Raw genomic sequence first — 22,396 nt, 5'->3', positions numbered from 1 at the left:
CTAGCAAATTAAGCCGTTAATAAGTGGTAGTTACGTTAGAAGATTCATTTTCAACAATCATGCGGTAACAGTTCTGTTCACTACTGATGTTTTCCAGGATTTCATATGTCCGTTCTCTCCGGAATGGTAGCCGGCAGCAGTGCTTAATTTAGTCAACATCGGTAAATTGGTAAAGACAAACATACTACGCTCTCCCCATATACATGTTGATAAATTTGGTATAAGAAGCAGTTTAATTAAATGAAGTCATGTAATTTAAAATTGTTTATTTCCGTTTTTATACAAAAACATATAATAGATATACACTTACCTACGCAATGAAAACAAAATTAATTAAATGAACTATAAATACGCATCGCATTGGTACAGGAACTAAATTGATTGTTCTTAAAATTAGGGTTATCCTTTCCCAATGCCTGTAGAAAAAGACAGCACTACTTTTTTACCCCTGAGTTTTGTTTAGTTCACAAATATATAATTTCGCAAAACTTACAATTCCTTGCGTCCAAATATGCAATCGAGTTTATTTGTGTTCAAATAAATTAAAGGTTCAGAATATCGAAATAGGAACTAAATATTTTAAGCTTCACCCACGACGTCGCTTGTGATTTCAGCGGGTATTTGTATGCACTTCTCCCAATAACGATTCATTGTACCATACCTGTGCATACCAACTCCAGCTAAACTATGCGCTTCATCAGGATATGACTGGAAAATACAAAAACCATAAAGACAATGAAACAAACATAGTAGGTATATGTTAATAAACATTATTACGTATTGGTAATGAATATTTACAAAGCCTATAGAAAAATTTACAGATATTTTATCGTTTTAGGATTTCAAAAATTGCTTGGAAATCTCATCACATGGATTCTTATGGCATTGTAGCAGCTACACAAAACTTTTAGACATAAAAGATTTTGTCATAGACAACATGAACGTCGAAGAAACATATTTATATCAAAGTCTCCTAGGGTTTAATGAAGCTACAGCCAGTAAGTCATTTTAGGCGGTCCAGTGTAAAAATCATAATTTATTTCAAGTATATCTACTTTACGCAGAGTCACTCAGCGAGCGATGGAGAGAGCTATGTTAGGAGTGTCTCTACGTGATCAAATCAGAAATGAGGAGATCCGTAGAAGAACTAGAGTTACCGACATAGCTCAGCGAGTTGCGAAGCTGAAGTGGCAATGGGCGGGGCACATAGCTCGGAGAACCGATGGACGTTGGGGTCTTAAGGTGCTGGAATGGCGACCCCGCACCGGTAAACGCAGCGTAGGTCGGCCCCAAACGAGGTGGACAGATGACATCAGGAGAGTAGCTGGGAGCCGTTGGAGGCAAGCGGCCCAGGACCGTGCATTGTGGAACTCCCTACAAAAGACCTATGTCCAGCAGTGGACGTCAATTGGTTGAGATGATGATGATATCTACTTTATAAGCGCTTTTAAAACGTCATGTATGTCTGTTTGTAGTAACAATACCGCTGGTACGAAAGACAGATTCAACCGAAGCCAGCAAGAAACTCAGCAATTCCTCTTTTCCAACGTAAGAGCTTCGGATCTACCTAACTATGAAAACGCATTTAGAGAAAAAAAAACAATTTGATTTACCACATACTGTAAAACTTGAAATCGGAATAATTTCTGAAAAGGATCAGCAGAAAGAGTAAACAGAGGTAGCGTTAAACCTATCAATCGAATAACGCATATGGATTGAATGGAGAAACTTCAAATTTTTTTTCTATCCTACCAAAGTTAACAAATAAGCAAGTGATAACGACTGATACACCTTGAGGTATCTTTGAAACGTTTGAGTCTCATAAGAGACTGAGGTGTATCGAAAATGCACAGTATTTGTATACGAGTAAAATACCAACCAGAACAATGTCATGAACATTGTCTGTGAATCAAATATAATTTTAAATATTTCTAGAAACTATTCATTAATAAAATAAGAATTAAGTATTAGCACATTCATTAACATGCCAATCAATTTAATAAAATATCTGACAAATATCAAGTTATAGTTACCAAAAGTGTTACTCACCCACTTTACGAAATTACTGTAACACAAGGATAAACTTTAATATTCAACAAAATCCTAAATGCTTACCATTTGCTGGAATGGTATATTAAGTTCCGCGAGTCTCTTTATTAGCTTAGCCGCATTCTGGTAATGCACGTTATCGTCAGCGTTCCCATGCATGAGATACAAGTCCTTCCCCCTTAGCTTTTCAGCTAAAAGCGTTACATCGCCCGCTTCGTAACCGGCCAAGTTGTCTTCCGCCGTTGGAAGACCCATATAACGCTCAGTGTACATTGTATCTATAAAAAATATTTTATGTATTTAGTAGAAGTCAGCAAAATTTAGCGATTAGTATTTACTAGCGGTTGCTCGCATTCTTCGTTCGCGTTTATGACAGTTTTTCACAAATCCCGTCGGAAACATTTGGTTTCCTTGGAAAAAAGTAGCTTATTTTACACGACGTCCTTTCAATTCACTGTATGTCAAAGTTGCTAAACTCTTTGCTAAGTTAGGGCGTAAAGGAATGAAGTACAAACAAACACTTTCGCAAAATCTTTCGCATTTATGATAATAGTAAAGATAAGAGCTTCGTTGGTACAGTGGCAGTTGCAAGTTCAACTTACAATTATGAGGTCCAAGTCGGGCTAAGAATAGTAATGTACATATTGGATTTTCCTGCTAAAAATCTCATTACTTTCCTGGAGTTGGGAGACAGGTCGTGTCATCCCCTAGCCTCCGAGAGCAAGTTACGCTGTCGATCCCGGTTATTCTCTTTCCTACCCGCTACTTTGCGCCTTAGGTATATTTCCTAAAACCCTCTCCCCCATCAGAGCAGTCCTACATAATAGATAGATGATGTATAATTTGTAATAGATGTTTACCTTATCAACATTATTAACCAATAATCCACATTCGATCGCCGAATCGTTAAGATCATCAATAGTCACTTACTGTAATAGAGCCAAGACGTAACAGGCGCTCCGGAAACGCCGCATTTGAACATGTTATCATTATCATGAGCGAGTGTTAACAAGGTGGCGTATCCACCATAACTGTGTCCAAAGATTCCGACACGTGAACTGTCGATAAACGCGTACCGTTGCAGCACTTGCCTGCAAAGTATCATTGCATTCATGTAAACCCGTCCCGCGATATTTGGAATGCAATTTGAGAACATTTTAAACTACCTACGCAACATAAAAGTCCAATTTATTTCTAACGCTAAAAATAAATATCATGTTCATTTCGATACAGCCGCTTTTTCGATGGGCAAAAAATTTCTGACTGTGCAATACGAGTAGACTTGATAGGCTTGGTAGGTAATTTTACTATAGGAAATCTATCAAATATATTCTTCAGTCAGGTTATCTATATGATGTAAAATCATTTCTTAATTTTACATACGTTACGTTTCTTCATAAAGATTCCAATGTTTAGAAATAGAATCGAGAAATTCCCCTTTTATGCCTTGTGGTCGATTTATAAACTGTGGAGTCTGTGACATGGTCTAAGCCCTGGAGTAAGCTGCCGCTTATGCATGCGCCCCATATGCTTCGTCTGTCCTGCAGAAGTTTATGCGGCAAAGTAAATTTTACCTTAAAACAACGAAGTGATCGAAAACTTCGACCGTGCCGAGTGCATTGTTCAGAGAATACAACATTTCTTGCCCGTTAAGACCTGCTCCACGTCTATCCGCCATCATGTAGATCGTATCGCGACTGGTTGTGAGATACGAATGGTATCCTGTTAACAAGAACGGTTATGATTTGGGCGTCTATCTTATGGTTGCTGTACGCAGTTGCATGGGATAGGAGGACGTCCCGTTTTGGTGGCGGGCCGTCGTCGGCAAAGCCTTTGTTAAGCTATAATAAATTTCATCAAAAACTTTAGAGCCAAGTTCAAAATGTAAAATATGGTCGGTATTTTAAGTTCGCATAAAATCATAAACCGACTAATAGTGGGTTTTACACAACATTTTTTTTATAACAGAAAAATGAATGCAATGTTATATTTTATAAAATTATGGCAATAGATACCTAAAAAATCCGGTAAATTAGTCAAAACTCATTGATCCATGACTGTGGGATAAACTAAATGTTTAAAGTTAACAGTTGCAAAAGAAGCAGATACAGAATCGATTGGACTTCTGCGTAGACTATACCTACCACCAATGGAAAATCCATTCGTTACATTAACGCATGGTGAATTAACAAATATTCCATCTGATCGTAAGTTGAAAACCATCGCCTATAAACAGAGCAACACTTCGCAGGGAAGGCAAGGATCACGTCGTACTAAATGAAAATGTAAGATCGTGAAAACAAAAAAAAACACCCGGCTAACTTTGATGTGGGCTTCTTCTTAGACCAGGACGCGTTTGGAAACCTCGTAGCTTTAGTTTCAAGTTTACGAATATGGTTATCGCCATAATCTCACTACCCTGTAATTCTCATGTAATGTACGCATCAAAAGAAAAACCTATGGCCCTACTTGAATAAAGATATTTTTGACTTTGACTTTTTTAAGTGCCGCCTTTTATTCATGAACCCGAGGCACAAATGATAAATCTCATATACCTGTAACTACCCCAGCTTCGCCCTTCAAACCGGAACATAGCACTGCTTCTGGCAGCAGAAATAAGCTTAGCGGTGTTACTTCCTCGAACGAGGTAAATAGCTTTTATTCAATAACCGAAAATAAACATTTCTTACCGACAGTGAAAGTATCATAAACTGTGTTCGTATTAGGACCGGAGTATACGAAGAAAACCAGAGGATATTTTGTTGTTGTGTCGTTTACATTGATCCCCGGTGGTAGTAACAGCCTCACCGGCGCTGGCCTCCCGTTCTCCAAAGGAACCGTAGTGATGATGCTCAGCGGTCTATCCTTGCCTTCTAGACGCTCTCGTACTACTTCATTTGTTTCCCACGTATAAAGTATTGTATCATGCTACGAACAAAATGAGCAATTATAAATCTTCATCATTAATTATCAAGAGCCAATTAATTTTCAAGAGTGGGCAAAGCAGTGGAGCGGTTGTAGGCCAATAGTAAGGACTTCGGCTTCACCTTCGGGGAGCGAGTTCAAATCCCAGCACGCACGCACCTCTAGCTTTCCTTAGTTATGTGCGTAAGCAATTAAAATAAAACTTGCTTCAACGGTGAAGGAAAACAACGTGAGTAAACCTGCATGCCTGAGCGTTCTCCATAATGTTCTCTAAGGCGTGTGTAGTCCACCAATCCGCCCTGGGCCAGCGTGGACTAAGGCCTAAACCCTTCTCAATCCTTGATTGTGGGGGGAGACCCGTGCCCTGTAGTGGACTGGTAATTGGTTGATATGATGATGATGATTAATTTTTATTCATTTACAAATTTTGAGAAATTCTTCCTTAACACATTTAAAAATTAAAATTGATACTCTTAACATGACACTCATGTATTGTTAAACTACTTGACTCATGATGGAGTTTGCTAAGCCAGTTTAAGACTTCAACGCAACCCTTTCGCATCAGCTACCTCAGCTCGGATACTGAGAATTCTCAACAGAAAATCCCAATAAATATTGACTCGACCCGGGAATCGAAACCATTACAGCCCGTGGCTGAACATGCGAGATTCTTCGCTTTAGGTTAGTACTTTCGGGTTTTATTAATATTGTATGATAACAGTCCCGGAAATGTAAATGCCTAATTCAAAGCTCTAAAGTAATATACGTATAACTTTTTACAAACCGCAGCGCAGATAAAATTACAACTATTGACTAATGTCGTCGCACGCATAGGAATGTAAGGTTTATTCCCATACATTAGTCACATCGGCTTCAAGTTGCCTATCAGTGGTAACTGACAATTCAGTGTTATTTTATAGATATGGACTGTCATTAGTCTGCTCGTCAAGGCTGGTCAGCATCATAAAAGATTTCGACATAATTGAAAAGGGAATTAACGATCCGGGTATTATTTTCAACGTTTCACAAACATAACAATACCATTAAACATTTTATGATTACAGTACGTACCTGACCTTGCTTAACATTAAACCACATTCTAGTGCAAGCCCCCAGGAAATTATTGTAGTAAGTACAATACCGTAGTTATAACAATGTCATAAATACAATTAACAAATACCAACCTCTTGCAATAAAAATTCTCGACCGTATTAAAGTTCCATTGCATGGAACAGACCTTATAATGTACTTATACATATATATATATAAATATATAGACTTTCGCGAGTCACATGATTCACAGAGAAGGTTCAGAGACATTACATAATGTACCTTTAAAGTCTGTGAAGTATTATTTCGGTTTTCATTTGCACGTTGTACACATAACATACGTCGCCTATAAACAGAGCAACACTTCCCAGAGCATGCAAGGAACCTATTGCGTGGATGTTAAGCCTCATATTCCTATAGTTATTAAAACGGCAACCACGCCCGACGGAATGGAATATAGCTATACCCAAGCAGTATAGGCAGAAACAAGCATGACGGTACTACTGTCTCGAACGAATAAGCTCTTTCACTCTAATATTTACTTACAATCCTAGGATCTAGCAATGGATTGACGATATAGGTGGCAGATGGTTCTTCAGGCGAGGAGCAAGTGACAGTCAAGTAGGAGCCGCCTCTACTGGCTGTTGCCGTTGCCCACGCGCAAGGCCCCCCGTCCGGTAATACTATTGTACAACTGATACAGTGTGCGCGAGCGCCCACAGTATGGACCTGCGACTGCCAGGGCGCATTTGTAACCGTGCGGGTGAAATAACTGCAAATTTAAGAAATTATCAGATTAACTTTGAAACTGACCTTTCAAAGATACTTGAAGAACTGAGAAACCCCCAAAAAGAATCAGTTTCAAAGCCTAATAACGCAAAAAGACACAGTGTATTTTCTGTTTGTCAGACCACCTTTCCGTGCGGCAAAGCTTTTCCGGCAACGGTTTTAGGTATCATATCTATCTTAAACTGGGAAATACTAAAGTCATCATCATCATCATCATCTCAACCACAGGACGTCCACTGCTAGACATAGCTCTTTTAGGATTTCAGCGACTCCCTGCGACTCGTTTTATGCGTCTGTCCACAATCGATCATCAATTATTGATTGTGAACAGACATTTATGAAAATTCAAGCTTTCGTTTAAAGCATATTTTCAGACTTAAAGTTCCACTAATCTTAATATATATAAATCTCCTGTCACGATGTTTGTCCGCGATGGACTCCTAAACTACTGAACCGATTTTAAATTAAATTGGCACACCGTGAGCAGTCTGGTCCAACTTAAGAGATAGGATAGCTTAGATCTTTAAGTAAAGTCACAATTTTATTTTATTGCAAATTATTTGTCTATAATTAATTGACAGTCACATGTTATATATATATATATATATACATATATATATATATATATATATATATATATATATATACAACTATGCTCATTTAAGGCTTAGCGATACTGAATACTTTAAAAACAAAATCAAACGCAGACGAAGTCGCGGGCAACAGCTAGTAGACTAATAAAATATTCAACTTTGGCACTCAGAAGGTATCTTAGCATAAGTGACAAAAAAAATGCGGGAATCAATGAATTCATTTCTTTTTGAATACTACGAAACAAACTTATGTTACAGGAAAATTCCATTCTTATCAATAAAATTTATAGAGATACCGATTACCCATCGTATTAAAAAGCCAGTGGAATATAAAAAGCCAGTGGAAATTCTGGCTCGACATCAAGTCGTTGTATATCCAGCAAGCTATGCTGGATTGCTTTAAGTTTTTCAATCCCCATAAATAATTTATATAAGGAATCATAAGAGCGTAAAACAAGGCATTACTTATCCTTGACTTACTATTGCAAATTCTTTTCATCCATCCCAACGATATTGTTAACAGTGAACTCCCCAGGTGTAATTGAACTTGACGATATCTGTCCGTTAATCCTTACGCTCTTGTACAAATGCTGCCAAATATTGCCATTGGCTTGCTCTAAAGACCAACGCATTGATATGAAAAAGTCTCCGTCGTTACTGAAGCGTGGCAACTCGATTGGTACCCAACCATTAGGTTGTTCACGATGCTCGTCCTAGGAGAAAAAAAACGTCTTAGTTATTTTTAAAAGAAATACGTGTTTAATTTCGTCAAGGTGTATAAGTGTATGTTTATTTTCTCTCGTGTTTCTTCTTAAAGCAATGTCCTTGGTCAAACTTAGACATTAAGAACGCACAAGTTAAGCAAAAATGGATGCTCACACTAAAGTCAAATAACAGGTTGGATAAAAACAATCTATGCTTAGGAATAGTCCAAGATTTTTACTTTAAATAAGACCTCTTAACGGATCTGAGTATTGAACTATTGACTATCTGGCGAGAACAATCGCAGTATTTTGGATATTGACTATTTTGATTAACAGAAATACAAACCTCGCACTTCCCAGTGACGACATCACATATCTTGAGCACAGTGTAATTTTGCCGCCTATTCAGCCAGTGCGCAGCTATCTCCGTATCGGTTAACCAGGTTACCCCACCCAGTATATGGTCAGCTGTCACTTCGGCCGGTGCCTCAAGAGTTATGAAATTTGGATTCGTTTGCAGATTCCAAACATCCACTACGCGTAGAGTTACAGTTGGATTGGTACGTCCTACCTGAAATAAATCTTTCCTTATTTGCTTTGAATCACGAAAAAATTACACCCTACGATGGAACTACACATGTTTAATGTTTTCTCTATTTACCGAATAATTACACCCTACGATGGAACTACACATGTTTAATGTTTTCTCTATTTACCGAATAATTAGAATTAATGAGGACTCGGATTTTAATCATGCTGTTAGAGCAAAATATACTGATATTAGGTGTAACTGTTACAATTGCTTTGCCTTAAATATTTAAGATCAACAAGTTCAGGATATACATATGACAGGTCTGATTTGTCTTCAGTAGAATTGAGAAGTACTCTGATTTCAACAATACGGGCAGAAAACAATTTGGCACGTTTAGGTATCACAGTTACGAGTACATATGATTTACCTCACGAAATTTAAGATCTAAATGTTCAGGCCTATCATCTTTAGGATCTGATTTGTCTTGATCAGAATTGAGAAATGCTCGAATTTTAATAATGCTGGTAGAGCAGAATGTATTACCACTAGGAATAACTGTTTCAATTTCTTTACCTTAGGATATTTAAGATCAACAAGTTCAGGATACACATCGTCGGGATCCGATTTGTCTTCAAAGTAATAATAGGAGTACGATTCCACTAACGTATCGTTGTAACTAGCAAAGGCCAGATACCTGCCATCCTTGGAGAACCATGTGGCTTGACCCGTGTACATAACGTCCTCTGCATTGTAAAAAATAAATAATGATATATTAGGTATCAAGATAAGAATTCATTCAACAAAAACTTTTGATGTAATGATTTCTTATGTAACTCATATATTCAAGAAGAAATAACAAGTTATGGTGCAACAAAGAACCTCATTTATACTTGAATTTTTTGGACCTTCGTGTTTAAAGTTTGGGGAGTTGCTTGTTTAACCGTAAAGGTGGTATATAAAAATCGAGGAAACAGAATAAGGTTACCTTCGTACACCCAATCCGTATGTCCATTGTAAATAGTCCCAGGGATACCATCGAAAGTTAGCTGTACTGGCTGGTCACTACCCTGGGGTACATAGTACAAATTGTTGTTCAGCACGTAGGCCAAGGAATCGTTGTTACCAAATAAACAGAGCTGTAAACGTTGGTGATTCGCAATGTTTTTTGTGGACCTGAAAAATTGCGTGTATATATAAATATTCTAGGTAATCTTTATAGTAGGTAATCTATACAATTAATGCCTACTACTGAAGAGTTTGTTTTTTGTTTGTTAATTAAGACACGTTAATCTTTGACACTAACAATCAGATCGTTTTTCTTTTTCATTGGATAGTAGAGTTTCTAAATTCCCAAGGTATATGGGCTATTCAACCTAAACTTAATTTCTATGTAAGCATAGGGTTCCATAATTTTTTCTGGTGTTTAAGTAAGGGTGACACTTAGTTCTTGTAATCTAAGGACTTAAATGTACAAAATATACTTACTTATTATCAATATCGTACAAGGAAAACTTAGCCGTTGTAGAGTATCTGTACACCTACAAAAAAAATGTTAATTATTTTTTATTAATTTTTCGTTAATTATCTTTATTTCTTATGTACGTATATATCAGAATGTTAACAATTCTAGCTGACTCATCTTAATCTATACATGTCACTTTTATCGTACTTTTGAATACATTAAAAACGAGTCGGACCTGTGTAAAAAATAAGTAAACAGAGGATGAGTTCTATCACGGATATCCAAACGCAGTTTTCTTTATCCACGATCCAAACAATGATTCATTGAACCGCTCCTGATGAAAGTTTCTACAGAGATAGCTTGCTTTCATGAAACAAGCGTGGACAAAGTGACGAGCAACAATTAATTACTTATCTGTTATACGTATCTATATACGAGATTATACGCCCGCGTGCTCCCAAAAATAATGATTATATTATAATCAAAATACATTAAAAATACCGCCGAAGTATCACGTTATCTATATAGGTAGGTAATAGTTATAAGATAACGATATAGATAGGTACTAAACAAGCGTTATTTTTTCCAGACTGAAATAAGTAATGTGGCGCAGATATACTTAGTTTTTAAGTATTGGGACACTGTACAATGTAGGTAATGTATGAACAGGCAAGCAGGCAGGCTAAGTATGATCTTGTGATCCATAGAACGATTGTGTGCCTATATTTTTTCCAACTGTGTACTAAGTAAGTTAGTACGGAGTTATCGTTTTGGGAGGCAAGCTGCGGAAAGCTCTGCCAGGATTGTGTTTTAGACTAGAAGAAGCAAAGTGAGCGTCGCGTCGGTCCAACACATTGACACCTACGACTCAGGTTGATAGACATATCATGCGCTGTGAAGCGTTGCTCTGCTTATAGACGATGTTTTCATACTTACCCGAAGTTTGGAGAAAAAAAAAGACTGTAATGAAGTCTTTTTTTTTCTCCAATAAATTTTTTCTGAAGGAAAATAAAAAACTGCCAGAGTACCAAATGGTAGTTATTCTTAAGTTGTTGTAGATATGCATTCATAGATTACAATATTTATTACCTACATCACGTTCAAAATAAGAAGGTACTTACCGACTCTACTTCACTAGGTGCTAAAATGAACTTTCTATCTTCTGAAAGTCTAGGCCTGCTGGTGTTCAGTTGTTCCTAAAAAAAACGTATTATTGAGAACTTCCTACAATAAGATATACAAAATTACACAAATCTACGTTATGGTTTTTACAATAATGACAGTTGAGTAACGCACTACGTCGGTTTAGCAACATCTTCACCGTATCAATCCATTCATCGTCCATTGCTCGACGTAGTCTTTTGCAAGGATTTCTAATTTGTACGAACTTGTCCCGCTTTATATTCAGCGATTACATTAGATATCTACCATATTATTAAATACGCTTGTAAATCTTTAGGATATCGGTAGGTATGTAGTTTATATTAAATACAAAATTTGAATACTAGATTAGATTTTCAACGCACCATTAAAGCGCCTGACACGAGCTCCTTGCTCTCGAGTGTGGGTACATCGAAGACGTAAATGCCAGGTTCACCTGCTTTTGTGTACGAAAACTCAGTGTCTGAAATGTAAATATAACAATTATAATAAATGATATTCCATACTTTTTTTAAAACACACTCCAATTATTTAGTAATCGTCAAGCCGAATCAAATAAGCCTAACAACGGCTGGGTTATTGTTTGTTTAGTAGACGAATTCCTATGGGTGTCTGGCTCTGCCATCAGACGCTAAATACAACTAAGGTACTTATTTTTTACTTAGGAGAAAGAACTAGGTATTTACTAATCAAGACTAGCCCAAATAAAGTGGAGTAATTTTATACAAGATGTTCTAACTTTCGGCTCCATCATCAAACCATTTCATGGTTAGGTACTATAATTGCATGATCATCGTAAGTAGGTATCATAGATATGCTTTAGGTCAATCAGATGCCATTGGAACAAGCAAAATACAGCAAGCAAACGGTATCACAACTTTTGAACTGAACAGAGTTCACCGGACTAAAGTACCTAAGTCACGAATGGCTGTGCAGATAGGTACCTAATGTTTGTAGAAAATCAATTTTATTAAGTACTTTCTAAAAATATTATTTTGCCACCTCAGTAGGTACATTATCCGAGATGCCATACCAAATGTAAATGACGTAGAGATCCATAGGACCCTATACCTATGCCTATATTCGCGAAAATCTCGGGGAGCCCGGCCTAGTGAGTCAACTTTAGCCCGACCTAGTGAGATTGTAAAAAGCAGTTACCTACTTAATACTTGAGAAAAACAGCAACGGGAAGTGTTGCGATTACAACTAATTAGTGAAATATATTTAATGGTTTTTAGTATAAATTACGAAATTACCTACATAACAGCCTGGATAACCTATATAACCTCTCATCGCTCATCGCTATCTTAGAATGAATGATTTGCCTATCAAGCCACGTTCCTCCTGCCGCCGATGCCGAAATGAACATACTTATGCCTCTTTGCAGATGTTAGCTCCGACTAGTAGGCACAACAGATTCATCATCATCATAACAACCGATTACCGACAGGGCACGGGTCTCCTCTCACCTTTCCTCCCACAATGAGAAGGGGTTAAGGCCGTAGTCCACCACGTTTGCCCAGTGCCATAAAAGGGCAGAACAGATAAATAGTAACAATAAAAGTTTTTTTACCAGAGATCCAGGTGCCATTAAATCCACGCTGCGAAAACCTTCCTGACACAAACTCATTTAGCGTGAAGGGGTTCCGCGCTGCCACCGCAGTGAAGAGCGTTGCCCAAACCAACCACGTCCCCGACTTTAAATAAAAACGATGCTTTTTTTTTCAACACTTTCGTGGATTATGGAAGCTAAATCGTTGGCATTTTAGTTAGCGTCTTCAACTACGAATCTTGAGGATCTGTGTTTGGCTCTCGGGTTGGACTTATAATTTTTTATTCTATTATGGTATTGAATTTTTTTATCAAGAAAATTTCAACCGGAGTAACTACTAAAGTGCTACCAGAGAGTTCAGGGTAGTGAAGTGTTTTGGGGGTTCGTGTTTTCTTCCCGCCTTTAAGTTTTTAAAGTAGGTAAATCTTAGAAATGATTGCAACGAGATACACTAAGTATTTTCATTTATAGAGTTATAAAAACTAACAAATTTTATATATAAGTATTATTAAAACTTGAAAGTTAATTATAGTTTTTATCATTGAATTAAGAACATACAGAATTCTCATTCAGCCATTATTGTATGCAGTGTATTGTGTCCAAAAACAATGAAAACGCCCCGCGTACGTCTTACTTAACACCCGCGAAATGTTGCTAGTTCACATACTTTTTCCCATTTTCCTATTTTGTGGTTAACGTTTAGAAGGTAAAATAATTACTGTCAACTGCCGAAAAAATTCAAACCGGTTTCCGTCATTAAAAGCGGTATTGGAAAGGTTTCGGATTAGTTTTTTAACCGGTCGAACCGACAAAACGGTTCATATTTAATTTCATTCATCATCACATCAACACATTACCGGCCCACTACAAAATTCAAAATTCATTTATTGCAAGTAGGCCTAATTAATAAGCACTTATGAAACGTCAAGACTGTTTGTAGCGACTCTACCACCGGTCAGGCCACCGGTCTCCTCCCACAATGAGAAGGGTTAAAGCCGTAGTCCACCACGCTGGCCCAGTGCTTGGTGGACTTCACATGCCTTTAAGAACATTATGGAGAACTCTCAGGTTTCCTCACGATATTTTCCTTCACCGTTGAAGCAAGTGATATTTTAATTACTTAAAACCCACATAACTAAGTAAAAGGTGCGTGCTGGGATTCGTCTTTATTCGGGATATATCTCATAATATAAGACTGCTCATAGATGTCTTTGGATAAGAGATAAAAATTAAATTAATATCTTATCAATAATAGATGTAATAAATTCCAACATTTATGTCGGCAACTTAGTTTTTTTAGTTAGTAATTTATTTTGTTCATATTTATTTTGTTGAAAATCAAAAATAATCCATTGATAGTCCCCAGGTGAGGCAGTCTAAGATGCGGTCTAACCTTTTGGGATATGGCAGTTTTAATAAACCACATATCCTTATTCGGTTCCTACGCTTCATCGCACCGGAACCACAGTAAACTTATAGATTTACTGTGTCGGAACACTTGAAACGAATGGCGGCACGTCAGTGTCGGTAAGGCTACCGGCTTAAGCCTCTCACATGGCCAAGAAATTGAAATGCCCAAATTGCCCCTGCCGGAAATCGAAGCTGTGGACTTTCCGAGAAGGTTGTATTGTAGTGGTCTTAAAAGATCCTAAGAAAATAGATCATTACGATCGATCGCAATAACTTGTTTGCAAGGGGACATGGCAGCACAGAAAGTAAGCCCCGGCTAGCATGGGCAGGAGACAATTATCTCCCCAGGGAAAGGATAAAAATGTATCTTCTCCCACAGCTTTATCAACTCTCAAAGCATTGTCTCACAAGTGGAAATAATATCCAAATAACATGTGTAATAATAAATGAGAGTAAACTTCTATTCCATGCTTCCGTTTAGCAGGTGGACATATTAACCTCATGCCAGAGGCAGTAGTGTGTCAGTAGCTTGTGCAAGCAGCTTGTGCCGTTAGCTCGTGCTAAACTTACGCGAATGAACTGTCTACCTGTGAACTAATAGATAAACGAGGCAGTTATTATTATACCAAGATCAAACTTACCATGAGATTTTTTTTAATATCACTATTATATTTAGGATTGGTTGACGGTATCAATCCGCCATCACGACTGCCCTATTACCTACCTATTGCGTATTTTATCAAACCCTGATTGTTATCACAGATATTAAAGATTACTCACGATAAAATATAATAGTCGAAAATCTTAAAGCCATGTTATTAGGTCGGCATTGATAAGATATTTTTTGTCCAAGTAATAAAGTTATTAGATACAATCAAATTTTCGAGGCTTGTTCTGTAGGAATGGGTCAGTTAAAATAATTCAGGATCTGTATTCTATACTAACCTGTACAGTGTCCCACAAGCTACCAAAGACCTTCTTCCGATCTCTGTACTCCCTATTTTGTGACTAGTTAAAATATAATCTATACTCAGGGAGAGTAAATTAAAAAAAATACATAAGGTAATCGGGAAACGTTTATTAGACATCAAAGGATCTGTATTATATTATTGAAGACGATATTAATTCTCATACAATTTTATAACATTTTTACAATAAAACTTGATACAAATTTCCAAGTCTAAAAAGTGGTAAGAATCTGTATTAGGGTATCAATTCAACGGCATAGTTATTTCACATAATTTAGGTAATTGTTTTGTTGTGACATTACTTCACATGTGTATTTCCCCCGACGACTTCAAAATAGGGTTGTCCACAACTGGATTTTTCTTTATCTTAAGTTAACAATTCCATTTCTTGACACATGACGTTCTAAATTTTTTTCAGACTATATCCTCGCTATAGTCGAATGTTATATCTGTATGTTCGAACATTTGAATGGATAAATGGTTTTCATCAATATCCTCGTGATCTTCCGATGTTAAGCAGCTACTCAACAAAAGGTCATTCACCAAATCCAACGCTGATTCTCTAAATAATTGAGATGAATCAGGGAACGGAGCACACTCCAGGGCGGAGATCCAACATGTCTGCCACGAACGGCCAACCGACAGCGGTACTCCGTCGACGTATTAAATGTTAGGTTTTCCTCCAATGTTGCCCTTTCTATAACATTTCGTATAAGATAAATTTCATTTTTTCTGCCGTTTCATTATATTATTTGAGTCTTCGTAATTATATAATCTTCGCTAAACCTAACTTGACTTACAATATACGTACAATAATTATTATTGGTTCTAATAGGCAACATCAAAATTTTCGTATTAAAGCTGTCATTGAGGACAGTGAAGCTAATCTGGAAAAAAGTTGACAACGCGACAAAGCGTTCATATTAAATTAAATGTAGGTACATGACATATATTACGGTAGTAGAATGTAGTTCATAGGATTGTATGAATGCAATGTGTGTGGATAGAAATGTATATATGTGTGGATAGAAATGTATATATGTGTGGGTGTGTGTATATGTTTGTGGCTGTGCTAGTGAATGTGTGTATGTGTGTCCGAGTGAGTGTCGTACGGCATACACCGACCTCCACGATGTTAATGTCGGCGGTGAGTACGTCGCAATTCTTGCAGCCTACGCTCGTGCTCAGCCATGTGCTGCCGTCGCTGCTCCTCTTTCACGGCGATCTTGAATGGAAAATAAACATCACAAACATAGGATTATTAAGACACCAAACTTACATAAAATATCAACATTGGATAATAATACGAATTAAATTAAAGGTAATTAATTAATTTGCGACTACTGGACAAATCTGTATGGTGTAATGCCCTTCTTCACTTGGATTCCCTTCTATATCGCGTTGCAAAATAATTGCAAACTAGGAAACGTGCGTAGAGAGTCAAGTTTGTAGCACCCGAGTGCCTAGTGTGAGATTTTTCTAAGTTTTCATTTCCGATTGTGAAAGTTTAATACCATTTTTATGGAATCCAAGGAGCGCCATCTTTTTAAAGCCCTGGGAAGCAGTTTCGCCACAAGATGGCGATACTCACACCTTCCAGCCTTGCATCTTGCATCATCGCCTCTCACACTAGGTACCCAGTGTGGAGTTTATTTTAAAACTTAAATTAAATTAAATTTACGCCGTATAAGTAGACGCTGTCTGATAAGCGGTGTTAGAAAGCAGTTGTTTGAGGCAAAATTACTAATCAGATAACTTGTAAGCAGACAGTGTCGCTGCAAATAACACTATAATAGCCTGGGGATTTATTAAGCACAATTTTTAGGGTGTGAACACTCATCAAATTTTTCAGGGTATTTGCAAATCTAAGATTCGATTCGATGACCTAGTGGATCCCTCTTATCTAGTATTATGTTAAAACATAAAACTTCAAACCATGATGGGTCTTCTGAGAGACAACAACTGAATGTGAATGAGACTAATGATTATGTTGATCTTTTTTTGTCACTTAATATTTATATATTAGCATACATGAGATGATTTTTTTGTTATACTAGAAAGACTTGCACTTACACTACATTATGCCTGATGTAAAGCAATGATGTGATCTAAGTTAGGCGCGCTTGCCTATTCACTCTTGCCTTAATACTGGTAAAGCACTAGTAATGCGTAAAAATTTACTTACTGTTTCAGCAGAAAGCGGCAACCAATATATGCAAGGCGTTGCTTTTGTCTTCCTAAATAAGTCATCCAAGAGCTTTGCAGGGGCTTCCTCTTCTTTCTTCTTAAATTTCCGCGCTAAAACATAATGACATTCAATTAATTTTGTTTATAAATAAAATACCATCCACATACTTCTCTGCTCTTCAGGCAATAACATAATCTCAGTTTAGATTAATAGCACAGCTACCACAAATAATTGCAAAAGTAAGAATAAACTTACAGTGCAATATACTAGGTTACATAAAATTCATAATTCGTTTAAAGGAAATTGCATACAATTCTACAATAAACTACCAATTGACATCTTGGAGATGTCTCTTAAAAAGTTCAAAGTTTGTACTAAACATAAGCTTATAGAAAAGTCCTATTATAGTATAAAGGACTAAGTAATCGATAAAAAAGCTTGGGTGTGAATTATTGCTCTAACCAGGTTGCTCTTCTAATAATTTAAAATGACATTGTGAGATGGTGATAACAAAAAAAAAAAAACACCCGGCTAAGTTTGTTGTGGGCTTTTTCTTAGACCAGGACGCGTTTGGAACCCTGGTAGCTTTAGTTTTAAGTTTACGAATGTGGTTATCGCCATCATCTCACTACCGTGTAATTCTTATGTACGCATCAGAAGTGCCACCTATTACTTGAATAAAGATATTTTTGACTTGTACTTTGACTTTGATTAACTCAGTCACTAGGCAGCAAGTTGGAACACAGAAGGATTTTAGTCTGTAGAAGTCCAATGTAGGACTTATTGGCATTTCCAATAGTGTTACCGCAGAGGCAACATTTTTACACAATTGTTTTTCACTTATTGCAAAAATTTAAATAAAAATACCTATAATATATATAATATTTCTTCCAAAGCTATATTCCAAATAATTAGATTAATAGAATTGTATGTAAACTTTACAGTAAAAATAAAGGAAAGTATCTTAATAATTTTTTAAATATCAGCAATAAACCTTGTTTTTATTATAACTTTTCTGATGGAGTATAGAACCCTCAGTGCCATAGTACGAATCTTACTTGGCCATTTATTATATATAAACAAATATTATATATTTGTTATTAGTTATATAAACAAATAAAATATTGCATACTCAAATGGGTTTTTTAGTATAAGTTTTTACAAACAATACAACATTTTATTTCGGGATTATACATATTGTCCAAAAAGCAAACCGTAATCTTGTTACTCAAAACTTTGATACATAGAGACAGACAGACTATGTAAGTTCATAATATAATAGTTTTTGTTCATTATTAGGTATTATGGACCACAAATACAGCTTATTGATTTAATGTTAGTAACTTTAATATTTGCAATACAATTCCAATTAGAACCTCTCACCTGGCTCAGGGCTTCTCTCAATAGTTCGATGTCTTCTCTTCTCAGGAGGTCGCTCTTCTTTTAGGTTCTTATCGGGGCGAATTACTTCCTTTGATTTTTCATTTTTACCAACATCCCATTCTCGCATTGCAGTTTTTCGTTCCCATGGTTTCTCCTTGAAGTATAAGAATTATATATCACATTCAAACCATAAGTATGAAATATAATTTTGTTTATTATCTTACCAATTCCCCTTTTTCTCTTTTCATATCTTGCTCCCGCAGCCAATCTTCAACTGTACCAGGAATGGTAGAAACTTTTGCATTATCCGATTCTTCATTAGCCTTAGCTTTATCAAAGTCCTCTTCTGTTGCAAAGTCCACATGTAATGTCTTTGGATTTGAGACTGGCCATGTGACTCCATGCAAAGCATGTCTTGTCTCAACGGCTTGGCTGTAACAATAAAATTATTTCAGTTTTAATACAGAATATGAAAATTATTAATAAATAAAGGCATATTGTAACTGTACTTACTCTTCAATATCATATTTAACATAACATTTTGATTTAATCCTGTCTATCCAAAAGCCATTATCTACTATTCTTCCAGTTCTTTGCAGTAAATTTTTTAGCTGTGGCAAAGTGAATGGCCTTACTAAGTTTGTAATGTACAAAATACTGGACTGCTTATGCCTTGGTGGACTAGGTGGCCTTGCAATTATGCTGTCATGATCTTTAACGATTGATATTTTACGCGCTGATGAAAGATTTGAGTCCTTGAGTTTAACGTTTTCATTAACTTTATCCTCAATTTTTTTTTCCTTCTTACTAACTTCTACATTGTCTGTATTGTCAATGATTATTTTTGGCAGAATAGGTCTGTCAATTTTCTCAGGTACACCTATCCTTTTATGCTTCTTCTCTTCAATCACTTCATCAAATTCAGCAGGCTTCACATCTGGTATTATTTCTTTTAGAACATCAGTAGAAATTGTTATAGATTTTTGGGATGTCAATTTACTAGGCCGTGAACCCCATCTTCTTTTTCTATTAATGACCATTGGGGTTATTTCCCCATTAGGAATATCTGGAGTAGTTTGAGAATTCTCTTTGTTAATTTGGGATACAGTTTCTGTTTTAGAAGCACCATCTTGTGTAGAATCTGGGGTAGTTGTTAATTCCTTTTCTATACTTTTATCATGCTCTATGTCATTCTTTATAGGAGATTTTATGATCTCTGCATTATTGGGAGTTTCATTATCTTCACTATTTTTAGGAGTTACTTTGTCTTCGTTATTGTCAGGAATAACGTTATCCTCACTATTGATAGTAGATATTTTTTCTTCAGTACTGTTTGGAAATATTTTGTTTTCAGTACTGTTAGGAAATATGTTGTCTTCAGTAGTGTTAGGAAATATATTGTCCTTGCTTTTGTCAGGAGTTACTTTAACGTCGCTACTAGACCCTGGTTGCCCTGAAATTTCAGTTGTACTTTTATTAATACTTACCTCACTTGGAACAAAATTGCTCCCATCCTTATCCTCTTCTAACGATGTTTTCGATTTTGCATCCTGGGATTCACTAAAACTCACTTCTGATGTTTCACACCGGCTCTCCTCAGCATGCAACTCCAAAATTTCTGATTTCTCTGCTGAAAGACTTCTTTTCCTGACTGGACTTTCTTGATTTGGTAGGATTATACTATCTTTTTGTTCTTTTTCAGTATCTGATTTTGGAGATGCAGTTGCTGCTTCAGCATCCAAAGCCTTGTCTTGAACTTCAGCATCCTTTGAAGACTCTGTCTCTGTGGATTTTTCTTCTTCTGGTTTTTCTTCAGTTTTCTCTGCTTCATTGGTTTCTACGTTATCACTTTTAATTTCTTCAGTAGTTGTTGACACAGGTGTTTCATCAGTTGAAGATGTTTTTTGGTTACAACTTTGACTGGTTTCAGTCTTGCATGGTTTGGTTGGTGACACATCTTTTATTTCTTCAGTTTTATCATCTTGATCAACATTTTTCTCCACATCTTGCGTCTCACTGTGACTGTGCCGTTTAGAACGATGCCTAGACTTTTTCTTGTCATCTCCTTCTACACTTTGGCCATCACTGGAGCTGGTAGCTCGAGGATGTTTCCTTTTACTTTTAGGTGACCTATCCACTCTTTCAGGTGTTGAAGGTGGTCGAGCAAGGCATAATTTTAACTTTTGAATTTCACCAACATCTCCGGAACTTTCCGTAGATTTAACTTGCCATACCTGATCCTCCGACTCGTTAGAATTATCTTCCTTTGACAGCTTAGATTCGATTGCTTTTGTTTCAACAATTTTAGCGACTGCAACTACAGGACGAGGTTCTTCAGTAGTCTCACTTGCCGACGATGAGGATGGTTTTCTGCGTCGTGTTCTAGTATGTTTTGCTTTTTCAACCTTCTCCTTCTTGTCCGGAGAAGATTTATTTTTTTTGCTGGCGGTGCGTTCACTCTTTCGACGCATCGTGGAACTTGCCGCCGAAGTGCTACAGTATTGTGTACAGTAGTGAACAATAGTTCAAAATTGGTTTGATTTAAATCTACAATCACTATTTATAGATGTTACGTATAGAACGACTTTTTACAACCTCACAATAATACTACCGAATACACAAAAACGCTAGTCGCCATTAGTTTACCAGTAGCCATATTGAATAAGCATCATAGTGCACAGCCACAGATTACAGACTAGAAAAATATCCTTGAAAAAATAAAATTTGTACCAATGATACCCAAAGAGAATATAATCTTCAAAAAATTGTCAATATATATATATTTATTTAAACACGAAATATTGTTAATGAACATTATATTTTAAAAGCGTTTCTGTTCAGGAAACTGTGTGTGCTTGTAAATGATCATTGAGTGATTAATTCAGTGAAGCTTCACAGTTATACAATCGGATTACGTTTATAAACTTCGTTTGTCTAGGACAAACAAAGTTTGGGTTATCCGAACGTCACCTAAGAGTAAAGAAAACGTCCGATTGCACAAAAAGTAGAAATAGGGGTAACAGTATAGCAAACTTATCTTGAATTTAGCAACCCAAATAATACCACGGACTAATTTCATATATTATAATTAATTTATGGTTCTCATTATTATTCATGAATGATTGATGAATTTATGAGTCCACCAATCCGCACTAGGTCAGCATGGTGGACTACGGCCTTAACCCCTTCTCATTATAGGAGGAGACCCGTGCTCTATAGTGGGCCACTAATGGGTTGATGTGATGATGATGTTGATTATTATTGTTTATGTGGATGAATGCGTTCAGAGTGTTATGATTTAGATCAATACTTAGTATTCATTAATTATGATGAGAACAGTTTAAATCCTTTATTTCAATTACGTCAAACGGCTAACGCTTGGCGCTGCGGCTATTGCCAAAATGTTTCCATCATTCATTTCACTGCTTACAGTGGAAGATTCAGTAAAAAAATTATACCCTTATCAATTATTTATTAATGATAACAATTATTGTCCGTTTCATGAGTTCTCTGGTGTTCTTTTATTTTTATTCGGCTAGTTAATCAGTGTTTAAGTTGCTGTACGATAGGAATGAACTTCAAGAACTTCTTTTACTCAACTATATTCCACAAAATATATTCCAACTAATT

The 22,396-nt window shown here is 36.4% G+C and overlaps 1 protein-coding gene across 1 annotated transcript; it reads right to left on the bottom strand.

Annotated features, from left to right (window-relative positions):
• Window positions 1-321: 321 nt before the first annotated feature.
• LOC120635587 lies at window positions 322-21,436 on the bottom strand. The gene is given in 20 exon segments (XM_039906599.1): window positions 322-708; window positions 2,116-2,327; window positions 2,980-3,140; window positions 3,624-3,771; window positions 4,740-4,977; window positions 6,571-6,796; window positions 7,887-8,119; window positions 8,457-8,681; window positions 9,216-9,385; window positions 9,628-9,815; window positions 10,128-10,180; window positions 11,226-11,300; window positions 11,631-11,728; window positions 12,839-12,980; window positions 13,261-13,268; window positions 16,327-16,420; window positions 17,381-17,493; window positions 18,767-18,920; window positions 18,991-19,198; window positions 19,280-21,436. Coding segments are annotated over 20 exon segments (4,833 nt in total). The 5' UTR covers window positions 21,238-21,436; the 3' UTR covers window positions 322-579.
• Between the last annotated feature and the right edge of the window lie 960 nt (window positions 21,437-22,396).

The sequence above is a fragment of the Pararge aegeria genome, chromosome 3 (genome assembly GCF_905163445.1).
Source record: "Pararge aegeria chromosome 3, ilParAegt1.1, whole genome shotgun sequence".
NCBI lineage: Eukaryota > Metazoa > Arthropoda > Insecta > Lepidoptera > Nymphalidae > Pararge > Pararge aegeria.
Note: the sequence above shows the minus strand (reverse complement) of the source record. Positions and strands in the feature narration are given on the sequence as shown.